At 38.2% G+C, this 13436-nt stretch overlaps 1 protein-coding gene across 1 annotated transcript; it reads left to right on the top strand.

Annotated features, from left to right (window-relative positions):
• The first annotated feature begins 910 nt into the window (after positions 1-910).
• tacr1b (tachykinin receptor 1b) lies at positions 911-10519 on the top strand. The gene is made up of 5 exons (XM_039677015.2): positions 911-1506; positions 3884-4078; positions 7449-7599; positions 8795-8991; positions 9064-10519. The coding sequence occupies exons 1-5, from the start codon at positions 1100-1102 to the stop codon at positions 9347-9349; spliced, it is 1236 nt and encodes a 411-aa protein (XP_039532949.1). The 5' UTR covers positions 911-1099; the 3' UTR covers positions 9350-10519.
• Positions 10520-13436: the final 2917 nt, after the last annotated feature.

The following is a 13436-nucleotide window of genomic DNA, read 5'->3' as shown; positions in this document are numbered from 1 at the left end:
TCTAGGACTATAACATTAAAAAGGTAAATGGTAGTAAATTATGCAAGTATTTCACAAGTTAAGCCTATCAATGGTATAAGAGATGCTCTATCACATGGCACAAAAACTCATTCAGATGGGGAACTAGTTGATGGAACACATACGTAAGTACTTCTTGGCTAGTTTTTCAGCAGGAGTGAAATTGCATATTGGTGATGTTTTGGCACATTAATCTTCATTTTCAACAATATTCGATATTCACAATATTCTGTAGTTTTATATTGATTGTTCTATTATTGTTCTATTAATTCCGCTATTTTCTTTATGTTGCCCAGCCTTTTAGTCAACAGTGTAATAAAATAACAAACACAAAATCATTCGATTTTCCAATGAGTCCACACGAAAGTGTGGACTCATCGGACAACTAAAAATTGTGTGACTTGTGCCACAGTAGACCTTCTATCAGTTCAAACCAGACGGGATTGCCTTTGTGCATCAATGAGCCTTAACGCCCTGTCACAGATATAGGCTTATGTGGTTTGTCCCTCTTCGGACAACAAATCCACAAGGCTTGCCCTTTCAGATATGCACTTAATAGGCTATATTTGATTTTTTAAGATTACAATTCACATAAAATTCATCCCATGTTGACTTAATCGATAAACTAATATGATTTCTATATTTTAAAATGTGAATTTATTTTATCCATACATTTAGATATGAAGAGGACATGAAAATATCCTGCGCAGAAAGATGACTGTTCTTATTTTGACATACGAGTTTTTTGTTTGTTTTACCTGCTCGAATTTAAACTGATATTATTATTAGTCTACTTTTTGTTGTCAAACAGTGACATTTGTCAGTAAGGAGGATGCGCGTGTTCACTGGCGCGTGACTGGAAAGATGCAGCGCGCGCTCTCAACACTGTTTCTAGACTGCGCGGTCACGTTTGGAAAGGCGCGCAGAGTACGCGCTGGCGATTCAACCTGCAGCATATACCAAACCGAAGAGGCTGGGAAAATAACACTGAAATTTCATTTGGATTTCTAATCCCATTTTAAAACAACAAAACCTAAACTTTTCTTTGCTGAAATGCTTTTTCTCTGATGATTTATGGATCATGGATCCTCTCTACATCACTTCGCAAAACTCAAGCGCAAACGGAACCAACGGTTCATTGGTCAATGACACAGACGTGTTCTTGAACCAGTTCGTTCAGCCAGTTTGGCAGATAGTTTTGTGGGCCATCGCATATTGCTGTATAGTTCTGGTGTCAGTTGTTGGAAATATCACCGTTATCTGGATCATTTTAGCGCATCAGCGCATGAGAACAGTTACCAACTATTTTCTGGTGAATCTCGCGTTCGCAGAGGCGTCTATGTCGGCTTTCAACACCGTTATTAACTTTGTGTATGCAGTGCACAACGAATGGTATTTTGGACTTGTTTACTGCAGATTTCACAACTTCTTTCCAATAGCAGCTGTGTTCGCAAGTATTTACTCAATGACGGCAATAGCCCTGGACAGGTGAGCTATTTATGTAGCCTACACTTACAAATGGTTACATGTTTTGGTTACGCTTTATTGTAATGCGTCCCTGTTACAGTGTAATTATACATTGACAGGTTAGGGTTTGTATTTATGCATAATTTATAGTTATTACTGTAGTAAATACATGCAACATGTGTAACAAGGACACTATAAACTGTTACCCATGTTTGTTTTTTGTTGTATAACCTATTGTATTCTTAAAATAACCAAGCCAATATAAATACCACATGAATTTCCATAATATATACATATTGGACAGTCACCTCTGATGACAGACCACTTTATCGTAAAGCTGCTTTGAAACTATGTGTATTGTGAAAATGGCTATACACATAAATGCGAATTGAATATGACACAGAACTATTTTGTAAGGATTAACTGTCTCTAAGACATGTTCTCCTTTATCTTTGCTCCATGTCTTTTCTTTAGAGAAGGTTTTAAGCCTGAAAGGAGAAGTAAATCGTTTTTTGAAATGGCAGATGAATCAAAATTAAATTAAATGTGGCTAAACAAGAGTATGTGTAAAAAGTTTGGAAACATTACAATTTTGTAATGTTTTTTTAAAAGAAGTCTCTTATGCTCACCAAGGCTGCATTTATTTAATCAAAAATACAGTACAAACATTAATTTTGTTGAATTTGATTACAAGTTAAAATCACTGTTTTTTATTTGACTATATTGTAAACTGTCATTTATTCCTGTGATTCCCATTCCTATTACTCCAGTCTTAAGTGTTACATGATCTAATATGCTGATTTGCTCCAAAAGAAACATTTTTTATTATTAACATATTGTATTTTTTTTAGGATTCTTTGATTAAAAGATCAAAAATGCAATTTATTTGCATGCATATTAAAGCATTTATTAAATAGAAATAGATTTTTACAAATTTCTTCAGTCACTTTTGATCAATTTAATGCTTCCTTGATGAATAAAAAAATGAATTTCTCTTGTTTTAATCTTACCACAAAATGTTTGCATCATTGTTCCCAAAATGTTTAGCAGCAAAAACTCTGAAGGATCATGTGACACTGAAGACTGGAGACTTCATTCATTACATTCATTAAATTCCTTAAATTTTTAAACATTTTAAAATAGAAATAGCATTGTAACCATAACTGTATACCACAGCTGTGCTGTTTTTTGGGAGGATGAAATTGAAACCTGAAAATTCAAACCTGTGTAGAAAGCAAAGATCATAAAACGAAGCTGCATCCTTTCTACAATTGCTGTGGTGAAAGACCCAACCCACTAAAATTCAGTGGTGTCACAATATATCGCAATACAAAAATGCAACAATATGTATCGTGGATAGTGCCAATTTGTATCATGGATAGTATAACCAAAATTTAAATTACTGTGTGAGAAAAAAAATCAAGTTCACAGAGTTTTAGTGTCAGTACTTCATTAAAGGGTTAATTCACCCAAAAATGACAATTATGTCAGTATTTACTCACCCTCATGTTGTTCCAACCCCGTAAGACCTTCGTTCATCTTCAGAACACGAATTAAGATATTTTTGATGAAATCTGAGAGCTGGATCACTCCTACACAGTCCATAGGCTTCTTGAGGGATTGAAACTTGCCGGCCTCGAAAAGTTATTAAAGACATCGTTAAAATAGTCCAAGTGACTACAGTGGCTCAATCTTAACTTTATCAAACAACGAGAATACTTTTTGTGCGAAAAAAAAAACGACTTTATTTCCTTGAGCGCCTAGTCAGTTAAACTAGTATAATTGGGGTTGGAACAACATGAGGGTGAGTAAATACTGACAGAATTTTCATTTTTGGGAGAACTAACCCTTTAAATTACTATATAATGTTGAGTATGAATGCAATGGGGGAATATTTGTGGGTCCTGATGATGCCAAATGTCTGATGTTGCCAGTAAAAATTGGCCTACATTATTTCAAATATATCTAGTCAGTGAACGTGTGTAAGCATATTCATCTACAATAATTTGTTATTTTAAGCTGTATTTTCAGCTTCAGAATCATGAATGTGTTTATTCTGGTGTCACTAATGTCCTAAGTCCAAGCCTATTCATTACCACCCACAATGTAATACCAAATATAGCATTTTAATCAATAGTACGTTTTTTCTTGATCTTTTATCATGTCTTGTAGTATCGCAATAATATCGTATCACTAGTTCAGTATAGTGATATGTATCGAATCGTGACTTGAGGTTATCCTTACACCCCTACTAAAAAGACAAACTCCACTAGTCATCTCTCCCACTATCCAAATCAGTAGGACCAGGCAAATAATTTAGGGTTAATTCGAGTGGCTGATTCTCCTTTGAGTTTACATAAATAGCAGGTCATTGCCTTTGTTACCCCCCTCCCTGCAGGTACATGGCTATCATCCACCCACTCCAGCAACGCCTGTCGTCTGCTGAGACTAAGTTGGTGGTGGGGGTGATCTGGGCCCTGGCGCTGCTCCTGGCTTTCCCCCAGTACTATTTTTCCAGCATCGCTCAGCTGCCAGGACGTGTCGTGTGCTACATCAACTGGCCAGAGTACAGCGTGTGGGATTTTCAAAAGACGTAAGATAAACTTGTTAAAATCCATGTCAAAAATGTCAAAATCCACACAAACGTCTGGAAACTACAGTCAAACTCACACTTCAAAACACCTGCTATTGCAATAATAATATGAAAAAGACAAAGACAATTCAAATCTCGCCCAAAAATGCAACTCACGTTCGCATCCTTATAGGAGTAGTTCACTTTTGAAAAAAAAAAACTTTTGCTGATAATTTACTCACCCCCATGTCATCCAAGATGTCCATGTCTTTCTTTCTTCAGTCGAAAAGAAATTAAGGTTTTTGATGAAAACATTCCAGGATTTTTCTCCATATAATGGACTTCAATGGGAACCAAACGGCTCAAGGTCCAAAAGACAGTTTCAGTGCAAACTGTTCAAAGGGCTTTAAACGATTCCAGATGATGAATAAGGGTCTTATCAAGAAAAACGATCGCTCATTTAAAAACAAAATAACAAAGTTTAAGTTTTATAAGCACAAATGCTCACCTTGCTCCGTTCTGTGATGCACGTTCGTGACTCTCCTGTTCGAACTCGTTCATCAAAACAAACGAATCTTTTCCCAAGTCAATTCGTTCGTTGAATGAACCAAATGACTCAGAAAAAGAGTTCGAGTTCGAGTCATAAATGTGCGTCACACTCACAGACCAGAGCAAGGCGAACATTTGAGCTTATAAAACTTAAACTTTATTTATTTATTAAATGAGCGATTGTGAGCGATGATAAGACCCTTATTCACCATCTGGAATTGTTTAAAGCCCTTTGAACAGTTTGCAGTTTGCACTGAAACTCTCGTTTGGACCTTGGACCGTTTGGACCCCACTGAGGTGCATTATATGGAGAAAAAATCTGGAATGTTTTCATCAAAAACCTTAATTTCTTTTCGACTGAAGAAAGAATGACATGGACATCTTGGATGACATGGGGGTGAGTAAATTATCAGCAAAAGTTTTTTCAAAAGTGAACTACTCCTTTAAGCAAAGGCAACAAGCTTTCAAGACAGCACTGCTTATTTTAGCAAAACCCTAAAACATAGCAATGAGAAATCTGCCAACGCAGAATGAAAACAACATTATGAACACCATAGGGTGCACTCTCAGCAGTATTCGGTCGAACCGGTACAAAGTGTGTGGCTTGGTCTGATTTACGACATGAATATTTAAACTGTGGCCAAGTAGCAATACGCTCTGTCCTGCATCTTAATACATATTTATCAGCTACTGAACGAGTTTTGATAGATCTTCACATCCGCTCACTCTAATTGCTACCAACTCCAGACCCTGCCGGTTTCCTGCAATGGCTCTGTAGGTGTCAGGTGTCGACGGCATGCTCTTATTTCCGTAACAGCTTAATCGTTCACCCACCCGTACAGTCAATCTTCCAGCAGGCTTCTCCCTGTCACGCCAAAGCAGTGAACGCCTCTACCTCTTTTAAGTGACATAACCTGTCAGACTTCACCAATCCTACTTTGCAGGAATCAATTCTTGAGGTAGTATCTCAAGCTTTTGTCTGCCCGAACATTCTTTAAAGGTATAGATAGTCTCTGAGAGACCAATTCTGCGTATCACAAGATAGCAAGATGTACCAGATAAGGAGCACTGATCAATGGATTCTTTTTAACTGGTTGGTAGACCTTTGTGTGTGTGAGAGAGAGAGAGAGAGGATGATGGATTGCGAGAGAGGGACAGAAAGGGGGAGATTCAAAGTTACTAATGTTTTCTTTATGCACTCACAGATCCATCGGAATCTGCAGGATTTTGGATCGTGCACAGCCTAATTTTTGTTTATGTGCAATCACCCGTCTTGTTGTTACGATTTCCTACCACATTACAAGCATTTTTGAAATTAACCAAGTGGAAAATATTTAATTACCTCTCACCACTGAGATAGTTATGGAAACTTGAAACCCCTCAACTTATTTGGCTCTTTCTAAGTAGCATGTCTGTAAGACGCGTTCAATCAGAACAACAAGAGAGAAGAAGGCATTCACATTGCTTTTTTTTTGGACTGTCTTCTTAAAGGGATAGTTCACTTTGAAATTAATTTTTGATATGTTTTATCTTACCTCAAGGGGATCCAAGATGTGTCTTTGTTTCCGCAGTATTTTCAATTTTGACATTTTTCAGTCAAACCGTTCTTGTCTGTCAGTCACATAATGGAGGTCTATGGTCACCACCTCAAAGAGCATGCACAGAGAAGTCCAAATTAAACATGATTTAATGACTCGTAAATGTAAGTACACATTGATGGCCTAAGACACGAAACGAGCGGTTGGTGTGAGAAAACGAACAGTATTTATATCGTTTTTACCTCTTGTAATCATAGCCATGACAAAATGATCTGACGGCACGGGCGCTTCGGTCTGCGCATGCGCTGGAAGTGATCGCTTGCGCGCCTACGACACTCTTTGTTTATACAGAGATTTCGGAAGTTTTACCTTTCACTGAACATATTTAGATATACGGGAACCCGCAATGGAAGAGGATTTCGGTATATCTAAATAAAATAAAACTTCCGAAATCTCGGTGTAAATATTGAGTGACGTCACACGCAAGCGATCACTTCCGGCGTAACATTAAACTGATTCAGTTCGGTTCAGTTGGACATTGCACAACTGATTCAGATCACTTGGACGTGACTGTTATTACACGAGGTAAAAACGATATAAATACTGTTCGTTTTCTCACAAAAACTGCTCGTTTCGTGTCTTAGGTCATCAATGTGTACTTACATTTACTAGTCATTAAATCATGTTTAATTTGGACTTCACTGTGCATGCTCTTTGAGGTGGTGACCATAGACCTCCATTATATGACTGACAGACAAGAACGGTTTGATCTAAAAATATCAAAATTGAAAATACTGTGGAAACAAAGACACCTACATCTTGGATGCCCTTGAGGTAAGCTAAAACATACCAAAAATTAATTTCAAAGTGAACTATCCCTTTAAGTTACAGGACAGGAAATGCAGAATGTTTTGGTTAACGCTTGAAAGGCCTGTGTATATTTTCCGCCTCTCCTGTGAGACAAGTGTCTTTCTAGATAAGCCTAATTACCACGTTGAATTGTACAGCGCTCCAAAAGAGAGGCAGCGCCGCAAGCGCCTGAATCCTGAGAGCATTCACAGTTCATGATTCAAAAAGTTTTCCAGCGGTTATTTTTAAGTGGGAGCTAATGTGAGAAAACATGTGGGACTCTGAGTTGTTGGTGTGTGGCATCCATTTGTGTAAAAAATGCAGCCCTTAAAAATATGTCGCAACAACTCTGAGTCTATTTTCATCTTGGGTTTCATGTCTTGTTCTTGTTCGTTGGCTGCCTCTCCCATTCTAATTCCCGATCTGGCTGTCTTCTGTCTCTTTCTCTCTCACAGGTATTATGTCTGCGTGGTTGTGCTTATTTACTTTCTGCCTTTGCTCATCATGGGTTGTGCTTACCTGGTGGTGGGACGCAGTCTCTGGGCTAGTGAGATTCCTGGAGACTCTTCAGACCGCTACCGACAGCAGCTGACCGCCAAACGGAAGGTCATCATGCAGAGTGACACAAAAGCTTAAATGTCAATTGCATGGCTGAAAAGACCAGCTTCAATGGATAGTAACCCTTGGGGAATATCTAGTTAGGCCGGGTTCACGCTGTACGAATTTGTCTGTCCGAGACAAATGTTGAGAATCCTAAAAAGATTCCTCTGTTCCTAGGCCAAAATCGGAAGTCTTTGTTCGCTAGTTTTCAGACAGCTGATTTGATTGACCGTTGCAATCAAATTTTACCTCCGCCATATTTCTGCAGTGCGAGTTTTCCTAGGATAACCGTTCTTGTCTGTCAGTCATATAATGGAGGTCTATGGTCACCACCTCAAAGAGCATGCACAGAGAAGCCCAAATTAAACATGATTTAATGACTCGTAAATGTAAGTACACATTGATGGCCTAAGACACGAAACGAGCGGTTTGTGTGAGAAAACGAACAGTATTTATATTGTTTTTACCTCTTGTAACCACAGCCACCTACAAGTGATCTGAGGGCGCGAGCGCTTCGGTCGTAAGCGATTTCTTCGTAAGTGAAGAATAGTTCTCGCAAGCATACGTAATTGTTTTCTTTTACGACGATTTAAACATCCCGGATAAGCACAAAGTACCAGATCACTTGGACGTGGCTGTGGTTACAAGAGGTAAAAACGATATAAATGCTGTTCGTTTTCTCACACAAACCGCCCGTTTCGTGTCTTAGGCCATCAATGTGTACTTGCATTTACGAGTCATTAAATCATGTTTAATTTGGACTTGTCTGTGCATGCATTTGAGGTGGTGACCATAGACCTCAATTATATGACTGACAGACAAGAACGGTTTGACCTAAAAATATCAAAATTGAAACTACTGCGGAAACAGTAAGTTTACTTGAGGTAAGCTAAAACATACCAAAAATTAATTTCAAAGTGAACTATCTCTTTAACGCTAGAAACTGTTTTTGTTTGCTAGCCGCCATTTAAATCCTGCATGTAATGCAGCTTACAGTCACCAAACGTGTCACGGATTGATGATGTAAAAGTACAGTCTGACATGAATGACAATTAAAATCCTGACAGGCAACAGTTTTAAATCGTACAGTGTGTACCCGCCTCTAGATCCCATTCTTAGGGACCAACTTTGCTGGTCTGTTCAACAGGAACATGACTAGGTTTATAACGTATTTCAGCTCCTTCCATTTTAACTTGCGCAGGTGGTGAAGATGATGATCGTCGTTGTGTGCACCTTCGCCATCTGTTGGCTGCCCTACCATGTCTACTTCCAGTTGCACCAGTTCCTTCCTCACTTATTTGAGGAACCCTTCATCCAGCAGGTGTACTTAGGAATAATGTGGCTTGCCATGAGCTCCACCATGTACAATCCCATCATCTACTGTCTTCTCAATGACAGGTGAGAGTTGGTTCAGGGGAAAACAGGTTCAGGTTTTGAAGCGAATCACGCAATACTCATCTATCCGTGCAGGTTTCGAGCTGGATTCCAACAGGCGTTCTTCTGGTGTCCTTGTGTCCCTCGAGGCTCCTATGAAGGTCTGGAGCTCAAGTCAACACGCTATCTTCAGACGCAAGCCAGCATTTACCGTGCCAGCCGAATGGAGACCACAGTATCCACAGTCATGCCGAATGGAGAGGTAGACCTTCAGGAGAACACAAGGAGATCCATAGATCTCACTTCCAATGGTTCTTCACGAAGTGCCTCAAAGACAGTCTCTGAGTCCTCCAGCTTCTATTCTAGTAACAATCTAGCTTAGAAAGGAATGCAAGAAATACTTTCGGGGTTACAGTACCAATCCTGTGAGGAGAAGGGCAGAGAATTACGTTCCAGGGAATGTCATGATGTGAGCTACAGGTTTTTGATTATGTGTGGAAACATCCATCATCATGTTTTACTACTCAAGGCACCAAACAACTTACCCATTTGCTATAGGAATCCAAGACCAGCAGGTTTGTTTAGGAAAACTTGACCAGCTGATGCCCTTGGCAACGATCTGTCTTTCATTACTGCTGGTCGTAGATGATTCGATAGCCAGCATGACGACATGGAAGGGTTTGCACCTGTTGTTTCACATACTGGACTACGGAGGCGACAATGTAATGGATTTGTCTGGAATGCAGAGGGTCATTATAAATATAGCACAAACAGAGAGGAAAACTACTAACATAGTTACATCTAATTATATCACTATAATCCTCTGTTAAATCCAGTTTATTATTAGAATGTTATATTTACATTTACACATTTAGCAGACGCTTCTATCTAAAGTGACTTACAACTGAGTGAATGGATATGAAGAATATGCAGAAGCAATGCATCTTAAAGTGAAAGTGACATGATATGAAGGTTAAATATGGCAACCCATACTCTGCATTTAACCCATTCAAGTTAGGAGCAGTGAGTAGTGAACACACACACACACACTTAAACTGTGGACACACAGTTGCGGTATTGAGCGTGGAAGAGAGCGCTGTTCATTCACTCCAGCCAGTATTGAGAATCGAACCCGCAACTTTTGAGTTACAAGTCTGACTCTCAAACCATTAGGACAATAAACACAAAAATGCTAGTAATATTAAGTTTTAGCCATCATTTGGAATAGTACAAGCTAAAATAGGGAGGGATTAAAGAATAGTGAAGTGATAGATAAAGCAGGCAGCTGTTAAATGCATGTTGTTGAGTTTAAAAAAAGACCATGTTAAATACATTTTATTAGAGGTATATTTTTATTATTATTTTAAGATTTAAAAGTTTTTGATTGTATAGCTTTAAAACCTAGCTTTCGTTTTGTGGTGTCTGATTGTAGTATCTGTAATATTTGTAAAGATTGTGCATTGAAATGATAATAGCATTTTCATATAGAGTTAAAGGGATAGTTCACTTTGAATTTAATTTTTGATATGTTTTATCTTACCTCAAGGGCATCCAAGATGTAGGTGTCTTTGTTTCCGCAGTATTTTCAATTTTGATATTTTTAGGTCAAACCGTTCTTGTCTGTCAGTCATATAATGGAGGTCTATGGTCACCACCTCAAAGAGCATGCACAGAGAAGTCCAAATTAAACATGATTTAATGACTCGTGAATGTAAGTACACACTGATGGCCTAAGACACGAAACGAGCGGTTGGTGTGAGAAAACGAACAGAATTTATTTTCGTTTTTACCTTTTGTAACCACAGCCACGTGCAGTGATCTGAAGGCACTGGGCGCTTTGTGGCTGTGGTTACAAGACGTAAAAACGATATAAATAATACAGTTCGTTTTCACACACAAACCGCTCTGCAATGTGTACTTACATTTACGAGTCATTAAATCATGTTTAATTTGAACTTCTCTGTGCATGCACTTTGAGGTGGTGACCATAGACCTTCCATTATATGACTGACAGACAAGAACAGTTCGACCTAAAAATATCAAAATTGAAAATACTGCGGAAACAAAGACACCTACATCTTGAATGCCCTTGAGGTAAGATAAAACATACCAAAAATTAATTTCAAAGTGAACTATCCCTTTAATAAGTTCAGTGTTATCAAAATCTACATTCAAGTGTGTGCTAGTCATACGTTTGCTCACACAGTGGTTGTTGGACATCTGTGTGTAAGATCATGATGCTGGCTTGCGCTCGCTTTACATGCTTTTTATAGCACAAAATTGTAGAGGCACTTGCTTTGTTGGCCAGGTGTCAGAGCTGCTTTGATGCCTGCAGAAGAACAAAAGAGCAGCGATGTTCCACCTTTTGAACTGCTCTGCAGCTGCATGCGCTTGCATCTAGCGTTATATCGCAGCCCTCTTTGTGGACACATGTTTAGAGTCACTCTGGATTTTATTTAGACTGTTAAAACAGATAGAAACAAAACATTGGTTAGAATAGCTTTTATATGTGACACATCACCAGCTGGAAGTTTTTTTGTTACATATTTGATTTGTGTTGTATTGATTTTCCTGGCAGATAGCTGAAGGCCAAATCTTTTGTCATATATGAGATTGAAGTGGTCCATGTCTGTTAGCTTTGAGGTCTAGAATGGTATGTAATATGCAGCAAGTTGATGTAACTTACATTTGTAAAAGACAAAAACTTTGATTCATGTTGTCCACAGGGGCATATTTACATTTTTGTCCAATCAAATGCTCTCTAGAATGGGAATGTCCCCTTTATATAATATAACTAGCCACCAAATATTGCAATTGCAACAAAAATCATGGTTTTAAAAGATGTAGCCTAAAGGCTAAAAAAGATGAGTTCTTAGATACTTTGCCTCGTTCCAACTTCCTGTTACATCAGGGAGAGAACATATGATGTAGCAAAGCTAGTCATTCCTTAGGAAGCCCTGTCCTCATCTCACACCACCAGCTGCTGTTCAAGCTCTCAAACTGAGTATAATGTTATTAAGCACCATCACACCCACCATTTAAACTATTCTGATTTATGTACATATGATGCATTTCATTTGTTTATCTGTTAAAAGATTTGTGCATAAAATAAAGCTACTGCTTGTCTGTATGAGTCTAAAGTTTAAATGTATAGCCTTATTACACCGTGTCCTAACTACACGCGACGCGATAAAATTCCAGCGACAGTAAGTGTGTCTGTCCACACATTCAGAACAGCGTGTGAGCCTAGCATGGTGTGAGCAGAGTCTCTCTGTGAAAGCGCACTGTTGGCCCGCACTCGGTTTTGGAAATGGGTAAGGACATAATCAAATCAAGAAATAACATTATTAAAAATCAAAACATTAACAAAATATACTCATTGACTAATTTTGTTATGAAGTACAGTTTGTAAAGAATTCATTTTGAACGCTATATTATATGCTTTCAAAACCTGAGGTAAATTATCGCTTGTGGCACAGTGACCTATTTTTAACTAAAAATAAATAATGTATACTCATTACCAGTGTAATTTCTTCATTCTGTCAGCCGCGACGTCGCAGAAATAGGAACCGTTTCTTAATTAGAAACTTCGCGTGTCGCCGTCGCGTCTGGTTAGGACAAAAACTCTGATTAACATGGAAAATATACCTTTTATCGCGGCGTCGCGTCGCGTGTAGTTAGGACACGGTGTTACACTGCTAATATTAGATTGCAATTAAAGAAACATTACTGTGTACTTGTGATTGCTTTATGATGTTCTGAAGGAAATGTAAATCTCCAATTACTCTTGTTTGCATCTCTGCTTTCCTCAATAAAATCAGATACCATTATTATATTCTGAAATAATAATAGTACTTGTTATTTTTTATTCTGAAAAGAGATATCATAGCCCACTTCTCACAATCTAATCCACTTCTACCCTGTTATTTAGCTGAATATTCTTGTGTGCATGTTTTCATCAGCCTAAAGCAGTAGGCTAGTGTCCATTTGTTATCATCTTGAAAGCTAAACCCCCTCTGAATGAGCAAAACTGAGCAGCTGAAGCATTGCAACGAGATGGACGTTTTCACTGTTAATCAAAGTTTATGACCATGTTTTCCATTTAATCCATATAATCCATTCTTAAATACCCAAACGGGTGCTATTTCTAAAACAATTACAGCAAGCTGATCAGGCAATAAGAACACCCTGCCAAGTCTGAGCAGTGCTCTCAAAGGTGCAGTTTACCGGGGAGAAAATTAAATGTTTCGGTTTCAATATCATCAACGTATGCTCATCAATGTTCAGGTACCTAGTGGATTGAATCAAGCTTTCATTTAATTGAAGGTACTTTTTCAGTAGCTCTAAAAGACAGGGCTCATACTTCTATAGAGATGACACTACTCATTTTAGCAAAAGACTGTTGCATTCAACTCAACTCAATTCAAGTCAATTCGTTCAAAGTCAAATCAGTTTAATGTAATTTAAGT

This window comes from Pimephales promelas, chromosome 23, assembly GCF_988280905.1.
Source record: "Pimephales promelas chromosome 23, fPimPro1.hap1.1, whole genome shotgun sequence".
In the NCBI taxonomy this organism is placed as follows: Eukaryota; Metazoa; Chordata; class Actinopteri; order Cypriniformes; family Leuciscidae; genus Pimephales; species Pimephales promelas.
This window is presented reverse-complemented; position numbering and strand designations above follow the sequence as displayed.

Excerpts from the sequence above, each read along its gene's own strand:
- tacr1b (XM_039677015.2), top strand. The coding sequence starts at position 1,100 with ATGGATCCTCTCTACATCACTTCGCAAAACTCAAGCGCAAACGGAACC. Across the intron at positions 4,079-7,448 it reads GTGTGGGATTTTCAAAAGAC|GTATTATGTCTGCGTGGTTG; the intron begins GTAAGATAAACT and ends TCTCTCTCACAG. Across the intron at positions 7,600-8,794 it reads AGCTGACCGCCAAACGGAAG|GTGGTGAAGATGATGATCGT; the intron begins GTCATCATGCAG and ends TAACTTGCGCAG.